Raw genomic sequence first — 18,775 nt, 5'->3', positions numbered from 1 at the left:
GATAGTTCCATTTTATTAAATGAAATGAGATAACAATACTGTGATGAATAGGAATCTTTTTTTTTTTCCTGTCCTTCTTGTCTAATTTCCTTGCTGCTCACACATCCATTCTTTAGCATCTTTTCTTAGGACACAGCACCCTTCGTGAAGGCCCAATTTCCATGTAATTAGCAGGACAATCAGTGCCATCTATTATCATCAGTCAGATGTCTCTCTACAAAATAAGGACTAAAGCATGTGGTCTCATTGGCAATGTCTCGGTGTAAAAAATTAAAGCAGGCTAACATGTAAACGTTATTTCCGCTTGACTCTATTACTTTATTGGGGAAATTTAAATACCACAAACATCTGTTAAACCGTCAAAGTTCACGTCCTTACAAATGTATTCTCAGTGGGCAAATGATAAAAGTAATGTGTCACTGTTCTCCAAGTAATAATTTTCTAGGATTTTGTATTAATGTTAGTCTAACAAGCCTCTTATAGGCAATGATAAAATCACACACTATACGTCGGCTTTGAATATCTTCTTTAAGACTGTGTATTTGGGAAGCAGAATAGATAAGAAGTGGATAAAGAAGGTGGCCCAAAGAAGATAAGAAGAAACAATGACTGCAGAGAAGAATCATAGAGGAACGCGTCCTTGTAGACAAGGGCACTCATGGAATTGTTCATATGATAATTTAAAAAAACACCTCACTGAGAAAACTACCAGACACTGTGCGTTACTCTGGAAAATGGCAACAAGAATGGAATGGTGCCCCCATGCATGAGTTCATAACTAGTGCAAGGAGCAAGGGGGCTATATACACATACAGTCATATTCTACTTGGAAGAGAGCACACTTCATCTCCTTGGCCAAGTCTCATTAAAAATCATGAAAAATTATCACAGGGATGGAAAATAGGAAACACTGCTATCATTGACCCAGAAATAATAAGATATAAAGCAAACAGATTTGAGATTCAGATTCAGGGGAGAGGGAGAATGGAATTCAATATAGGTGCAAGAGAAAGCTTTTCCTAAAGTTGGTCAAGTTCTTCCCGGAGAGCTACAGAAACCAGAGGAATCTCAAACTCAGAGGCAACAGGCCCTAGGACAAGGACTGTAGGACAACTTCTTGGAAGACCCTGACTTCCTTCAGTGGCTCCTAAAGAATCTTCCCTCAGGATATAGCCAGCAAGAATAGTTCTCTAGGGGGCTTCCCAGGTGGTCCAGTGGTTGGAAGTCCACCTGCCAATGCAGGGAACACAGGTTCAATCCCTGGTCCAGGAAGACCCACATACCACCGGGCAGCCAAACTGGTGGGCCACAGCTCCTGAGCCCACTCTCCTAGAGCATGGGAGCTGCAACTGCTGAAGCCTGAGTGCCTAGAGATCATGCTCTGAAACACGCAAAGCCCCTGCAGTGGGAGGCCCGTGGACAGCAACAGGAGAGTAGCCCCCACGCCTTGCAACTAGAGGAAGACAAAAGAGAAAGGCCACACACAGCAATGAAGACACAGCACAGCCGAAAATAAATAAATAAATATTCTTAAGAAAAGAAGACCTCTCTAAATTACCTAGAGAATCAAGAGAAGACAGTTTCTAATTAGGCATGCTGTGACAGAGGACAGTAATGTAAATTTCTTAGTGCCCCATATTTACTCAAAGTGTATGGAGGAAAAGAAGAAGGGTCGCTCTGCGTTAATCAGAATTCATTAAATTTCTTTCCCCAAATAGAGATTCCTTTCTTGGACCCTGAGAGGGTCCCTAATGTACCCAACCACCCTATCCACCCTGAAGGGAATTCTTTTTTCTGCACAATCCTGCCTGTCTACCCACAGGACACTACAATCACTGCCACCTTCTTTTAAAGGAAAAGATACCTGAAGAAAATAAATAACTATAAAAAGGGACAAAAGTGAAAGAATAGAAAAAAATCTACAGAGGAACCCAGAGTTAATACCAGAAATGAAATAGAACTTTGACAATTATCTAACTAGTATCTTCATATTCTTGAAGACATGGTATCCATTAAGTGAGAACATACCAAAATGGAAAAGGAGAAATCAAGACAATAAAAGATTTATCAGATACTACGAAATTGTTGCCCAAATGGACAAGTTAGCATCCTGGGTTAAATGGTATCTCCCCAAAACGCATGTTCACCTCAAACCTCAGAATGTGACCTTATTTTGTGACCTCTTTGTGGAGGTAATTTAAGTACAGCCCACACTAATCCAGTATGACCACATCTTAATTTATTCAATTTACTCAATTTATTTAAATTAACATGTGGTCATACTGGATTACTGTAGGATATAACCCCCAAAATTGGTGTCTTTTAAGAAGAGACACCTGAGACACACCAGGACGATTATCTTGTCAAAATGGTGGCAGGGACTGGAGTGACATGGCTACAAACCGAGGAACACCGAACTGCCAGCAGACCTTTCCCTCAAAGCCCCAGAAGAAACAGATTCTGCTGAGACCAGGATTTCAGACTTTTAGCCTGCAGAGCCATAAGAGAATAAATTCTGTTGTTTCAAGTCATCAAGTTTGTGGTAGTTAGCTACAACAGCTCAGGGAAACTAAGACAGCCAGTTAAATGCTCCAATACTATAGCTACAAAGTGATAGAGAAACTCAAAGGAGAAAACAAACTGCTTTTGACAGAGTTTAGAAGGTGCCAAGTAAGACTTGATAATTTTACAAACTATTGCAAGATGATTGAATCAACATGTAAAATCGAGGAGGGGAGAGTGCAAGCTGTGAGAATAGTGTACGAAAACAGAACAGTGTGCACACATCTCTTATACTCAGGAATGGCAAAGCATGCTGTCTGAGCAGTAGAGCTGTGGGAGCTATTATTGCATTTGTAGACGATGGGCAGATTCTGGGAAGCCAGGCTAAGAAAAATATGTTTTAATATGTAGCCACTAGAAAAGGATAACAGGTTTATAAGCAAGAAAATGGCATGGTACAGTAATGCTTTAGAAGGAGCTACTCTGCCTTGGATCTGAACTCACCACATTCTTCCCAGTTTAATTCCTTTGGTGCCTCTTCCCATTTTTGTTTTTCTTCCTCACTACCTTTGCTCCTTCCTGGACTTTATCTAGAGGAAATATTTACTTAAAACAAGTTTCCAAAGAGCCACAGAATCTCATTGGTACTTTTCAATCCCTAGTTAAATTTAAGCTTCTAGCTTTGGAATCTACATGAACTACTATATTGAATGAGTCAGTTACATTTCACAAAAATTATGCAAAAATTGATATTATTTTCTTGGGCATATAACCAAAATAATATATAGCAAGACAAAGCTAACATTTCTTTTCAGATCAGATCAGATCAGTCGCTCAGTCGTGTCCAACTCTTTGCAACCCCATGAATCGCAGCACGCCAGGCCTCCCTGTCCATCACCAACTCCTGGAGTTCACTCAGACTCATGTCCAAGACGCTTACTCCTTGGAAGGAAAGTTATGACCAACCTAGATAGCATATTCAAAAGCAGAGACATTACTTTGCCAACAACATTTCTTTTAGAGAGGACTTATCCCTCACTATCTTTTACGGTGGTGAATTACGGCAACCAAAAATTTTAAAGGGCATACTCTGCATCTAATTTCACAACAATAAAATCTATGAAATAGCTATTAATAACTGAGTAATTGGTACTGAAATATAAAAGAAAAATTACAAAACATAATACAAAATACTACAGTGTTAAATCCATAAAAGAATAACTACTGATTTCTCAAATCATATAACCACTGACTCTTGAATTAGAAAAAAGTCATAAAAGTTGTCTTGTCCCATTGGGCAAACAGAAGCTAGGGAGACATTCTTGACTTCTCTCTCTGCTTTACTCAAATGGCACCTAATTAATCAACAGTTCCACTTTAGTTGTCTTCATTTCACTTCATCACTCCGGCCACTGTTTTAAGTGAGATCACCAGTATCTCTTGGGCTGGTGGCTCAGATGGTAAAAGAATCTGCCTGTAATGCAAGAGACCTAGGTTCAATCCCTGGGTCAGGAAGATGCCCAGGAGGATGAAATGGTAAGTATCTTTTCCAGTATTCTTGCCTGGAGAATCCCATGGACAGAGGAGCCTGGCGGGCTATAGTCCACGGGGTCGCAAAGAGTCAGACACAACTCAGTGACTAACACTTTCACTTTTTAGTACCTCACACCTGGATTAGCACACTCACGTGCTAAACTATAGCTCTTGTGACAAACTTGCACTCATTTTCCCCAGCCCAATCCTGTCTTCAAGTATAAATATTTCAGAATAATAGTCCTAATTACAAAGATGCATGCCATTGCTCTGCTTAAAATCCTTCCAAAGGTCTCCAGTCCCAGAGAAAGACCAGACCTTCTAAACAGAGCTTGCCAAGGCTTTCGATCCAACCTCAACTCGTTTCTGGCAACACCTCCACATCCCTTACACAAGGCGGGGGCTGTCCTGAATTATTTACAGCGTCTTGCACAGGCCTTGACTTCTTTCCCTTTTAGGATTTTATTTCAACTCTTCTCTTTAAAAAGTCTGGCTATCTCCTCTTCAGCCTCTGGTACCAAAACAGGTATATTTCTTCCAGGAAGTTTTTTCCCACCCTTGGCAACCTTCTACCGGAGCTCTCCTGACATTGCACTTTCATTTCTTTTCTGCTGTTCTCTTCCAGGACTCTACAGCTGCTTAAAGGCAGGGAATAAACCATTCCCTTACAACTTGTAAAATGTTTGGTATAGGATATACACATGTTAGATATTGTTCTAATTAATTACCATGTATTCATGTGGAACAGAATTATTCCTATAACTTCCCAGATACCTATCCAATATTCATACATGAAAAAACCTCAGCAATAGACAACTTACTTTTTTATGAACAATCTAAATGCTAGAATGTTCCCTTAAGGTGCTCTATGTGACTCCCCAATCCCTCTCAAATAACCAGTGCTTGGCATAAGGAATAGTGACAATTGTGATGATGATGATAACAGTAATAATGATACAGCTAAAATTGAGAAAACTAGACACCATGCTGGCTCCTGAACATGAATATGCACTAATCCACCCTCATAACAATTCTTTGAGTCAGATACAATTATTATCTTCCCAGTCCAGATGAAAAGAGGGAGGCTTAAAGAAGCGACACTGTGAAAGTGATACAGCAGGCAAGTGGTACAGTTAGGATTCAAACTCAGTGAACTGAGTGCAGTCCTTCGCATTAACTCACTCCTGTCTCAAAACCAACTGTCAGCTAGTATTTTAACTCTCTTCCCTGAAAAAGAGATGTAGTAAAAATGATATCAAGAAGACGACGACAGATTGAAAAATAAAAATCTAGTTAAAAATCTTTATTTTAAATTAGTTTCCGAATTCCTCTGTCTATGGAACTCTTTTGAGGGCAACACCTGTCAACATTCTGGATTGCTTTAGATCTAGAAAACACACTTTGGGAAATATTGGTTCAAGCATGATTATTACCCTACTTTAATGTTAAACTGTATTTGCTTTGGCAGCAGTCACATCACAGTACTAACATGAACTGGGTCAGTGGCCAACTACAATGCCAAAGATGTTCATCTTATCTGAATCATATCCAAATCCTACTGCAGTGAGACCTGGGAAGTCGAAATTCTAGTCATCATCTCAGGTTATTCCTAGGCACATCTAAGTTTTAGAACCACTATCTATGTGGTTAGAACCACTATTTTCAAATACACTGAGATAACATTCCTGCCCTGGACTAAATATCCATCTCATCAGAAAAGGCTCAGCTATAAACCCAGAGGCCCTCTCTTCCTTTCAAGCCTGTTCTCCTGCATTCTGGTCCTTTTATTATCCCTTATGACATGGCACAGCACTCTGTCAAGACCCCATGTTTGCACACTACTCTGTTGACCTAATCCTTGACTGCTGGAAAACACATCTCTTGCATGTTAACTATTCAAATCTCATCTCCTCTTTATAGGACAGTGGGACCCTCCCAAATCTGTGTGTCCACAGTATGCCAATATCGCTATTATAGTTTTAATGCATTATACTGTAACCATAGGCAGACAGTTGTTCTTTTCCAAGAGAATACAAGTGTCTTGAAGGTAAATGACAAATTTTAACCCTTACATTCTCTGTACTAACCTAGTTTGGGCCAATAGTTAAAACCCAAGAACTGTCAGCAGAGAGATTCAAAAGCATTTGACAGCTTTCATCTTTGAGGCTTGGTTCTCCTCCAGTTGGTTTAATTGAGAGAAATGTACTAATACCTAGCACGTTATTTCAACCAAGAAATGCAATTAGTCCTGAATATCCATTGGAAGGACTGATGCTGAAGTTGAAGCTCCAATACTTTGGCCTCCTGATGTGAAGAACTGACTCATGGATGGCATCACCGACTCAACGGACATGAGTCTGAGTAATCTTCGGGAGCTGGTGATGGACAGGGAAGCCTGGCACGCTGCAGTCCATGGGGTCACAAAGAGTCGAACACGACTGAGTGACTGAACTGAAGCAATGCAGCAAGCCAAAGCAGAGAAAACACAAAAGGTTGAAAACAAAGAAACTCAGCACTGAAGCAGTCAACTACTCAAAACTAAAGACAGAGAAATTTGAGATGAATTAAATCAATGATTAATACATAAACAGAAAAATGAATAGGTACTGAAAACAATCACTGAATTTAAAAAAACTAAAGAATTGATAGTATGCACATATTACAACTAAAAACTATGCAGTGGATTCTCATAAGAAAGTGGAACAATTAAAGAATCCTGTTTTTTAATTGAGACTAATCTATTTTGAATGTCATTGAAGCCTATCAGTGCATTAAAATGCATTTGATTTCATTGCTTGGCATGAATTTTATATCTCTAACATTGTACTCTAAATATCAAAGCACCGTGAACACCATTTTGAACCTGGGAATTAAGTATAAGTTCATAAATGCTTCTCCATCATGATACAAATATGATGGTTGTTCAACTTTGATGCACCACTAATCATTTTATGTAACCCTGATAGCTCACTCAGGCCTGATAGTAAAGTTGTAGCTTTAAAAAAAAGGCTACTGGGTTCTTTAGAATCTCTTGGCACAAAAAAGGGCTAGCTAAACCTCTGTTCTGTCCATTTCCTATTCAATTTATATATGAAAGATGGGTCTCACTAAGAATATTATGATAATTTTCATAATCGCCCTCTCACTGTTCACCTCAAGAGGGAAGCAGGACAATTGAAACAATAAATCAAGCCGTAATGATATCTTGTTCTACTTTCCTAAATATCAATTTTATCCAAATTAATATAGTAAGGAAGCTTCCTTTTGCCACTGTTTCCAATGCCATTACTTTGTCATTGTTTCCAATACAGTTATTATATAATATTCACTTTAAGCAAGTGGCATTTTATCTTCAATCAATAAATACAGAAATAAGCAACCCCATATCTGAACTTATGCAGCAAAATTTACAAACAAGACACAAAATTTACAGAAATTGTGAATAATCCTTGGCCCTTTCACTGAACCTAATCAGACAAACTGCTCTAGGAATAACTGAAAAGTGAAAGTGATACTTGCTCAGTCGTGTCTGACTCTGCAATCCCATGGATTATAGCCCGCCAGGCTCCTTATATGCATCCAAATAGATTTTACATCAGCATGTTGCCTTAAGTTTAGAATTAATAGTATCATTTGGATATCTTGACAATATTATTTAGGATCACTTTATATAAAAAAGTTTTTGCATTTTATCATTTAATGAATGACTTTAAAATTCTGGACAGTTTTGGTGTAAAGGAAGAGAACATCTGTGGCCAAAAGGTGGCATATTTTCATCACTGTTCTCCATGGAGACAACTCAGAGGAGAACATCTTCCACTGCTGAGACTAAATCACAGAACATTTGCCAGGAAGGGCTGTCTTGAATTTTGCTCCAGTTTTTAAAGATACCAACAATGTTGTCAGATGCAGAAAGAATGGCAAAGCTCTTAAGTTCTGATATAAAATCCACCAGTGTCTTCAAACAGAAAATTAAGACACTGAGGTGTCTGCATAGGGTTTTCTTAATACATGAACACGGAGGAAATGTCAGGTTACACAGATGTCTCTATCATTATGAGCTTTCAGAAGAAAAGGTCAGTCAAGTAACCATAGCAATTATGGAGTACTTTTTTCCCCAATACTACCAGCAACTTCTTCTGTTTTACTCCTATAAAATGCCTTCTTCTGTTTGACTCCTATAAAATGCCTTTTCTCAAACACACACAAAATTATAAGGCTGCTTTACATTCCACCAATAGGGAAGGAAGCACTACCTTTGGCTAACTACTAAAGAAGGGTGAAGGAAAAGTTTTTTAGTCCTGTATTTACTGACCTCACTAAAACATAAATCTCATTTTAGGTCTTAAAAACAGCTCCAACCATCTTCACTCTAATTTACCAGTTATCCCTGTGTATACCCAACCAAAACGTTGGGCTCCAAAATCACAGCAGGTGGTGACTGCAGCCATGAAATTAAAAGACACTTGCTCCTTGGAAGGAAAGTGATGATCAACCTAGATAGCATATTAAAAAGCAGAGACATTACTTTACCTACAAAGGTCCATCTAGTCAAAGCTACAGTTTTTCCAGTCGTCATGTATGGATGTGAGAGTTGGACTATAAAGAAAGCTGAGCGCTGAAGAATTGATACTTTTGAATTGGTGCTGGAAAAGACTAGAGAGTCCCTTGGACTGCAAGGAGATCCAACCAGTCCATCCTAAAGAAAATCAGTCCTGGGTGTTCATTGGAAGGACTGATGCTGAAGCTGAAACTCCAGTACTTTGGCCACCTCATGCGAAGAGCTGACTCATTTGAAAAGACCCTGATGCTGGGAAAGATTGAAGGCAGGAGGAGAAGGGGATGACAGAGGATGAGACAGTTGGATAGCATCACCGACTCAATGGACATGAGTTTGAGTAAGCTCCGGGTGTTGGTGATGGACAGGGAAGCCTGGAATGCTGCAGTCCATGGGGTTGCAAAGAGTCTGACACGACTGAACGACTGAACTGAAACCCAACCATGATCTGCTTAGTTACACGTGAGAAGAGAATGTTCTGTAAAACATTAACCATCACCAATACGTTGAACGAGGGTTGCATTTAAAAATTCCAAAGGCAACAAAGCCAACAAAAGTAGAAAAACATATTACAAAAGACACACACACAGTTAAAGGGATAAAATAGGAGGTAAGTGAATAAACAGGCAGATTAGTTTTGATGTTTTAAAGGTGGTAGAACAGTAAGATGTAGACCTGGTAGAGAAGGCAGCAATGGAAGGATACATCTGGAGGGTATCTGGAAATAGAATAATAAGATAGGGACAATTTCCCTGCTATTGTTGAACAATAGGACACTGAAGAGGACAGACCCTACCTCAACTACTTCCAACAGGCTTGCTACTTTCCGAAAGCTAAAATTTGTGCAGCTGATATCAAACGCAATCAAGACTAAGCAATCGAGATGGAATGGGAAGAGTGCCAAGAGTCAGAAGGTCTAAATTCCAACCCTGCCACTGTGACTAACTAGCCATGGCTATGAACAAGTCAACTGCTTTTTTTGTGATTTAAGGTCACTGTGTCAGGTTTCCCGACACAATGACCAGTTTCCTTCCAAGTCTCATGAACAACAGAAGTCTGTTATACATACCAATGTCACTGAAAGATGCTGTGGTGTGGTGGTGTGCGTGCTCAGTTGTGTCCGACTCTTTGCAACTCCATAGACTGTAGCCTGCCAGGCTCTCTGTCCATGGGATTTCCCAGGCAAGAATACTGGAGTGGGTTGCCATTTCCTCCTCCAGGGGATCTTCCCGACCCAGGAATCGAACCTGCATCTGCATTGGCAGGTGGATTCTTTACCACTGAGCCATTAGGGAGGCCACATTCAAAGATTATATACGACATAATATATAATACACGTATGCTCACACACAAATATTCTCAATCAAAACTTTAAGCCATATTCCCACAAGTCTCTTCCTTCACTTATCCATATAAACATTTTATAAATATATACAGAGTATGTATCTACATTATATATATCTTTTTAATTTAAATATGTATAGGCTGAAATAGAAAAACTGTTTTTTCCTCAAGAGAGAAATAGGGTGCATTATATAATACATACATATTTTTCTCTTCAAATATTCTTCACTAGTGAGTACATTAAAACACAAACTTACAGAGTGTGCTAGACAGCATACTATTCTCTATGCTTATCCTGATTGAATGAGTTATGAAAAAGATTAGAACTGAATAATTTGACACTATTTGGTAAACACTTAAATGTGTTAGGCATATCTGTAAATCCTCAAGTGAATAAGACTTTCCCTTCTGTATAAGATATGGGAAGGGGAAAAGGCTGGTGTCTTTGACAAGGCACTTTTCAAATGGAAATAAAACTGAGATTACCTAATCAGTTACCCTTGTGGGTGGACGGCTATACACCTGCACTGAATCTTAGACTTAGAAAATGACAGAGCCGATCATCTTTATGGGTTTCATGACAGAGTGGACAGCAAAATGATTTCTTGAGATCAATATGTGGTTGAAAGAAAGCTGTTTTCAATGGAAACAGGAAGCTAGGAGCCAACCTGTTTCTATGGTAACCAGAGCAGCAGCTACCCAACAGCTGTAGGAAAAGAAAAGGGCAGCAAGTTAAAATCCAAAAAAAAAAAAAAAGAGAGAGAAATCCATACTAGTTTACCTTAATAGTGTGATGGTCCCTAGAGGACAATCAAAATGAGTGCAGACATGCTCTTTTCCTACCCAGGGATTTTCAGCATCACTATCCTTGTTTTTTCCTCTAAACTTCAAAATCTTGGAGCTGGAAAGAAGTTTGAATACTTATCTAATCCAGTGTGTCGTCCCCATTTTTTCTTTCAAAATAAAGCCAAAGGAAATCAAGAATTAGAAAGACAAAGTAAATTCTCAAAGGTCACACAGCTAGCTGTGAAAGCAGAGTTAGTGCCTAGGACTCATGGATTCCAACTCAGGCATTTTTCCAATGCTCTTTCCATGTACTCTCTACTCTACTCTCTTCTCCTCCCAAAACCCACAGTTTAATCACTTTCTGTGAAAATATTGACTACACAGTATTAAAATTAATCACCACCCTTCAAACTGTAAGCAAAAGGCAATGCTATCTTGTCATAGAAAAATCTTGACTGTTTTTCCAAAAGAAAAGCCCTTCATACTTCAAAAAGAACTGGATCAAGTTTATATAATCCACTGATGGTTACAGTTTAGATTATCTTGCCATTATATATTTCCTTATAGAGACCTGTGTTTATACTTTATCAGTCCTTTAGTGCTCTTTACTATTTCATTCAGATACATTTTTAAAGGTTGTCATAATAAAAAAGGGTAAATGATTCAGAATTTGAGAATAAAAATGAGATCTGAAAACTGCATTTATTTTATTTACAGTAGTTAAAATAAATAGTAATGACACATATTTCTAAATGGGAAAGGTTGACCTGCATTTTTTATAAAACTACACATTTCCTCGTTTTCAGTTGCTTTGAAAATAAGCTGCTTGACAGAGAAGAAAAATTTATCTGACTCTCATTTAGTTTTGTCAATTCAGGTCTACAAATGAGCTCTTGGGAAAATATAACAGAAAGAAAAAAAAAAAAGCCATACATAAACTGCCCAACTACTCACCTTTGGCATGATAATGCCCTAGCAACAAATTAGGTCACCTAGTCTGGGGTCAAATACACTATCAAAAATACAGTTCTACTAAAGTTACTTGCTTTTTTAAATTATGTGTTGAATGAGGCACTCTCTAGTCTTATCCAATGCTCAGAATATATGGATAAAATCAAATATATCTGTGAAGTGTATAATGAGTGGCCTGGAAAAAGTCAAGGGAGACTTAGATGCTTATATAGCAAATGCAAATACACCAGACTCTTAACAGCAGACTCTTTTTAGGGGTCTGAAGTTTGGATTTGCATTGTCATGTGGTTGGCCATAACTTTTAATTGTGAGATTAAAAAGATGGTTAGATAGCATCACTGACTCAAAGGAAATGAAACTGAGCAAACTCTGGAAGATAGTGAAGGACAGAGAAGCCTGGCGAGCTGCAGTCCATGGGGTCGCAAAGAGTCAGACATAACTTAGTGACTGAACAAACAACAACAAACTTTTAATTAAAATAGAAGGGATGAAGACACTCGAACACACTGTAAATAATTCAGTTGTTTTCTCTGCAAATAATTCAGTTTTTAGATATAAGCACAGCTTGTCTCATACTCTTCAATAATATTAAAAAGAGAGAGCCTATAAATCACTCTGAAAACAGAAAAATCAAGGCTAAAAAAGCCTAACACTTTCATAATAAAATAAAGACTAACAGAAGCATAAAACCGTCGTTTCTTTTTCTTTTTTTTTTTTTTTTTTGGCCACACCCCACAGCTTCCAGGATCTTAGTTCCCCTGCCAGGTATTGAGCCCCAGTTTCTCCTAACCAGTGGCCCACCAGAGAATCAACGCAGTATTTTCCTGAACATCTCAAGCAACACTTCCACATGAGTTTTGGTTTTTTTTTAAGGGAAACATCTTTAGTATCTCTGGAATTTTGCTTGTTGTTATTCTGTTGCACTTTTAACTGAATAGATAATATTTTAGGAAATATTTTATTATAAAGAGTGGTGAGCTTACTGAGGGCAAAGTGCTATATCTGCTCACCCACTTCTAGTATCTTATATAGTTTCTGGTCTACAATGACTGCAGAAACAATATTAATTGACTAAATAAAATTCTAAAATTTTAATAATTAACAACAATATTTCACAAACAAGCTTTATTTGGCCATTATTTCTTTTAACTGGAGCAAGGCTCACAGAACAAGAATTAATACGTGTTCTTCCTTTAATCTTAATGTATGATTCAAATTGTCCTTACCATATTATAACTTTAAAAAATTAAATGCGACATCTAAACCTAGAAAATAGTTATTTAGAAGATCATTCCTTTCCTGTTTTGTACTTTGAGGTAGAGGAAAAAATGTCCCATAAAAAGCAAATTACATATATGCAATTCTGAATCCAATTCTAGATATTCAAATTTAAATTTTAATAGTTTTAAGGAGTATATTTTAGTAATTCTGTGGAAATAAAACCATTTAAAATGCTTTTTTCTATTTGTAAATATTATTCAATGCCATCAACAGGATAATCTCTCTTCTTTCCAGATCTCATTTTCTCCACAACAGGTTTCCATGACAACTTATATTTAAATTTTTATAAATTTCTAATATATTTTTAAGGATACAATTCATAAATGTAAAATATAAACTTATTTACCAAGTTAACCTGAACAATTTAGACTGTTCAAATATGTATTTACATCATAAATTAAAAGCAACAGAGGAGGGGGAAATGCCAACCAAAACAAAAGGCAAAAATACAATGCTGTAAAATTAAATTAATTATCTAATTCCTACCACTGTTGTTTCAGTCTGCCACTTTAGACTAAAAAAGTTAGAAGTAAAACAAATCTACTATATAATTAAGTCACTCTCCTCAATACTGGGAAAGGATAAGGACAATGATGAAACAAGTATAATTGAAAACAGAAATTTGCACAGTTAAAATTGTTCATCTCAAGTACATCAATAAAAGATGAACTAATGTAAAATGAAAAGTAAGAGGGTTTATAAAAGTTAAATACTTCTATTAAGAATGACATCAGTAAGACCACAGCTAAAACAAACCACTTGATAATTGATTTTATGTCTCCTAGAATCATGTCCATGAAAATATAATTTCATCCAGTGACATCCCAATGTAATTCTATTTACCAAAGTAGTCAGATAATATTGTCAGTCAATCATCTGAACTAAAAGTGTCCATAAAAAAATATTAAATCACATGTAAATAGAATGGTGACTTCTGAGTACTCTTTTTTAAGCAACCCCTAATAATTTGAAAAGCAATTTTTCTGAAGACAAGTCCCACAAATGTTAGCCAATCTGAAAAAAAAAAAAAAAGGAAAAACATTACATATAAACTGGTCAATAAAAATTGAAAGTTAGAACAGGGTTCATCTTAAGAAAACTGGAATCCCATATTTGCACTCTAATGTTGGGTAGTGCAGCCAAAGACCTGGAAAAAAATGTATATGTATGCACATATATATATACACACACACAGAGATATGTCATAGATGATCTTTCAAAGTTAGAAGACTAAGGACTGTCCTATGCTGCATTAAATCTCAAGAGCAACACTGTCTGCAGAGATTTCACAAGCCAAATAGTCAGTTATAATCAGTGGTTGCAGTGGAAAGGGCCTGGGGAGGGTGTCATGAGACCTTCAGCGTAATTTTGGCTTTGCTAATAACTTGCTCTATGACCTTGGCCATCACTTAGCATCTGCAGTCTTCATTTTCCTCATCTACAAACTACAGGTTCCTCATGAGGTGACCTCAGTGAAATTTTCCAGGTCTCTCATTCTCAGCTGATTCTGTTTCTAATGGCTCTTTGACCTAAAACTAATCTCTAATCTATCTGTGTTCTTTTCCTCACCTAAAATGGATGCAGGTCAAATTCTGAATATTATTACAACAAAATCTTGGTAAGATTTTTAAAAAACTATTTTCAAGTTAATGGGCTACCCTTAGACCATTAATTCATAGAATCAAATTCCATAGCAGTAATAAAAATTGAACACCTTGAAGCTTTTCCTGTGCAACCTAGCCTCCAAAAAATGCATTTTATTATCATGAATAAAGATAATAAAACATCCTGGTTTTTTATACCACATAAAATAACAAAATTATATGATGAGTCTGAAAACAAATGCAGATTATCTTTTTAGTCGCCAATTGGAAAGAGCACTATGGCACACAGCTGGAATCCAAAACAACAGAGATAATGGTCATGAGTCTCTGATTTAATTTAAATAAATAAATAAGTCTGCACTTTTTTTTTTTCCCCCTGAATGCCAACTCTTGCTGAATTCATAGAATGGTCTTAAAAGGAAGATCTCAGAGTTGAAGTTATTAATTCTATATTCAAATATGAGAATGTGGACATACTGGAATTTATGTGTGCACTTAAATACCAGATCCCATAAAGTAGCAATGCTTTAAATTGTCTCTTTGATAGTCTATATCAAATTGCAAACAAAATACATGCTCAGACTTCTAAAGTGGTATCAGAAGCACATCTTCTGACATGTTATCAGACAGCTGCAAAATGTCTCAGAGGCAGAGACTTCTGACATGCAGAGGATGGAGCCAAACTCAAGCTGGGAGAAATCCCATTCTGCCCAAGGAGGATCTTTCCTAGGTTCAGAGGCAAACCAGACACATGCAGTTGCAAAGATTTAACTAAATACAGTACTCCATTCTCCAACAGAATTAAAAACCATTCACATACTGCATAATCTGAGGTTATTTATATTTCTTTTATTTCCTTTAAAATTAGAGAAACCATTACTAGTTACTTTTATCATCTCTTCATTGGGATTTTGAAGAATCAATCCAGTGTGTCAAAGACTAAATTTAAACTGTCACTCAAACTAGAAACTGAAAAGAAACATGAGTATGGGATCAAAATGTATAGAATAAAATAAAGTTGCCTACAATCTAAATTAGAGACTCCCACTGAACTAGGATCACCGAAGTGTCCAATCGGCATTGAACCTGTAAAAGACACAGAGCGCCAGGGGAAAGACCACAGACTCCAAAATTCACTGTGCAGGTGGGCTATCCCGTCAGCTTACTGAGGCAAGCAGACTCAGCACTGCTCTCCCTTGGATGGAGACAGGCCCAAACGATATTCAGGAGGTTCTCTTTCCAAGATGAACCTGTTCATCTCCCGGCCCAGCCACTGACATATATGTGTTTCCCTCTACTGCCCTAAGTAGGGCCACTGCTCTGCATGAGTCAGGCGTGTCAGACCTCACTGGAAAGATCAAACCGCGATGATCGGGAGGCCTGGAGGAGGACCCTCGGAACTCAAGAAAAGGTTGGAATAAAAGAGAAACAGAAATTCCACATCATGAAGCGTGGGTAGCGATTTCAGAACGAGGTTCCAACAGACTTGCCCAGAGCAGTGGACATTTGCCCTGCTGGTCCCACCTGGGGAAGTAAATCTGTTTGAGTTGAGGAGAGGAGGGGGAAGCGGAGGGGAATGGGGCGGGTAGAAAGAGGACGAGGGAGGGGGACCCTGAGTTTGCCCTGAGCGATGGGCCCCCAGCCTACCGATACGGGACACCCCGGCCCGCTCCCCGAGGCCCTCTGCTGAGACAGCAGGACATCTCGGAAGGGGTGGGGAGAAGCTGGAGCAGCACGGAAGGGGGCGCCTCTGGCCTTACCCGGGCGGCTCTGGACGAGTAGGGGTCCTCGAAGAGAGCCCACATGCGGGGCTGCAGCCTCCTCCAGCGGCTGGACTTGCCGTCTGGGCCCCCCAGGCCCGCGGCGTCCTCGATGCCCAGCCTCTTGGCAGCCAGGTCCTCGTCGTCGCCGGGGTCGCCGCCGAGGAGGTCGGGGGCCTCGAAGATGTCGAGCGCCTCCTCGGCGTCGCGGTGCTGCCGGTAGGTCATCCAGCAGCAGGGCTCCACGTCGGTCTCGTCGATGCCCCAGAAGGCCAGCTCCTCCTCGAAGAGCGGCCCGCACACGTCGGCCGGGCAGTGCAGCTTGCCGGTGCGGTAGTAGTTGAGCACGTAGGCAAAGACGCCCGGGTGCCGGTCGAAGAAGAACTCGCGGCCGCCCCCGGCCGGGTGGTCGCCGCCGCGGGCGCTGCAATTGCGCGCGCCGCCCTCCAGGCAGCCGCCCGGCCCGGGGGACCGCGGAGGCGGCCGCGGCGGCGGCGAGCGCGCAGGGGGCGGCGGCTGCAGCGGGTCGCCCTGGGGCTCGGAGGCGGCGAGCAGGGCCAGGCGCGTCCCGGGCAGGGTCTTGAGGGTGCTGCGGTAGGTTTCGTGACGGGTGCCCCCGACATTGAGGATCACCCTCTCGTTGCTCTCGATCTTGCCCATCTCTGTGCCTCAGACATGACTGGGGGGAGGCGAATACAGCGCCAAGTTAAAGAGCGCGGCTGGCGGAGCCGCGCTGTGACCCCCGCCCCCACTCCCAGCCCCAGCGCCCCAGGATGCAGCGTGGACGGGGAGGTGAGGCGCCAAGGAGCCTCCCTGGAGAAGCCCGACGCCCAGCCCTGTCCCCGCCTCAAGCAGCACTGAGCCTTCCCCAGGTTTCTAGAGAACTGAGATAGCAGTCCCCATCTTCCTCGACCTCTCACGACCCCTCTCCCCCAGTCTCACACCTTTCTCCCTCAGCTCTGCCTCCTGCAGCTTCTCACCCCTCACCTTCTCTCGAGTTGAACCCGTTTCCAGTCCCTACACCTCCCCCGCTGTCTCCCCAGTCCCCTCATTTTCCCCTCCGAGGTCCTCCCGCGTCTTCTTCCTCCGCCCCATCCTCTCCCCAAGCCCGCTCCCTTTCCTCCCTCACACTGAGACCCGCTTCCCCCCTACCCTCTCCGGGAGGCAGTTCCCTTAGGCAAGGAGTTCTCTGTGCCCAGGCAACTTAACAGTGCTGGGTGAGAGACCCCCGGACTGGGCGGCGAGCCCCCCTCAAACGCGTACCCTCGGTGAACTCTGGACGGCCCGCCGCTCCCAGACTGCCCTCTGCACGACCTGTTCTCGGTTCACCTCTCCTCTCCCTCCCGGGCCAGGCAAATAGACCGAACGCAGAAGTCGGAGCAAAAACAAACGTCCCTGCTAGTGCCTTTCACCAAGGAGACCTCTGCCTAATTTCCTGATCCAGTTTTCTTTTCACATGATTGCTGTGAAAATTATTATTACTTGGGAAAGGAAACGACTAACTAGAATCCATTTTGGAGAGGAGAAGTGATCCATGCATCCCACCCCATCCCCCTTTCCCAAGAGAAACAAACGCCTCTCCGGTGGAGAGTCGGGGGCTGCTTCCCAGGAGGGGCGAGTGGGGCGGGTCCCCGAGGGAAAGCTGCTGGAGGCACGCCCCCTGGACCCCGGAGTTGGAAGTCCTGGTGACGGTGTCCCCGTTTCCGACCTCCCAGCCACCTCTCCCCGGGGCTTCGGCTCTCCAGTCCAGGAGCGGAACGGAGCGGGGATGCCTGCCTCGCGGGCTCTCGCACGTCCTTCCCGGCAAACCCGCCCCTCGCCTTCCCGCCCCTAGTTACCTTAAGGAGACCGAGAGGAAAGTGCTGCTGCTCCGGCGTCCGAGCGGACGAGGGGCTTGGGGCAGCCCGACTGAGTCCCGACGCCCAGCCCAGCCGCCCGGCGCCAACGAGAAACTACTTGTTGGCGTTTTCCCGGTGCAGGTGGTTGGGCCGCTGCCCCGGGTGCCGGGCTCGCAGAGACAGCGCCCGCCGGCCGGCCGCGCCGCCCGCCCTCATTCCGCGAGCGGCGGGCGCGCCCCGCGCCGACCTCGGCGCCGAGAGGCAGCATCGCGCGGGGCTGGGCAGACCATGGAGCGCGGGGCGGGCCCCGCCGGCGCCCCGCGACCCCGCCGGCAGCGGCCGCCGCGCCGCCCACCCGAGTCCGGGGGGCTCATCCGCCCGCAGGCAAGCCCACTAGACCGACGCGGACCGCAGGTCTCCTTCCGCCCCGCAGGCGGCCGCTGCCGGAACCGCCCCTCCGCGCCGCTCGCAGCCGGCCTCTGCGCCCGAGCCCCGAGCTCGCGGAGCGGCGGGTGGGCGGCGGGTGGGTCTGGGGAAGCGCTGCTGTACCAACCAGGTTCAGCTCCTTTCCTTCAGGGAGACTCTGTCCCCGCCCTC

The 18,775-nt window shown here is 42.0% G+C and overlaps 1 protein-coding gene across 1 annotated transcript in view; it reads right to left on the bottom strand.

The window, feature by feature from the left end:
* KCNC2 (potassium voltage-gated channel subfamily C member 2) overlaps window positions 1–18,310 on the bottom strand; it is a 250,345-nt gene extending 232,035 nt beyond the window's left edge. Inside the window, exons 1-2 of the mRNA XM_055587402.1 lie at window positions 18,179–18,310; window positions 16,341–17,019 (exon numbers count right to left, since the gene is read on the bottom strand). Coding sequence (XP_055443377.1) covers window positions 16,341–17,000 — 660 coding nt within the window. The 5' untranslated portion in view covers window positions 17,001–17,019; window positions 18,179–18,310. The remainder of the gene's footprint in view (window positions 1–16,340; window positions 17,020–18,178) is intronic.
* Window positions 18,311–18,775: the final 465 nt, after the last annotated feature.

Source organism: Bubalus kerabau, chromosome 1 (assembly GCF_029407905.1).
Source record: "Bubalus kerabau isolate K-KA32 ecotype Philippines breed swamp buffalo chromosome 1, PCC_UOA_SB_1v2, whole genome shotgun sequence".
Lineage (NCBI taxonomy): Eukaryota > Metazoa > Chordata > Mammalia > Artiodactyla > Bovidae > Bubalus > Bubalus kerabau.
This window is presented reverse-complemented; position numbering and strand designations above follow the sequence as displayed.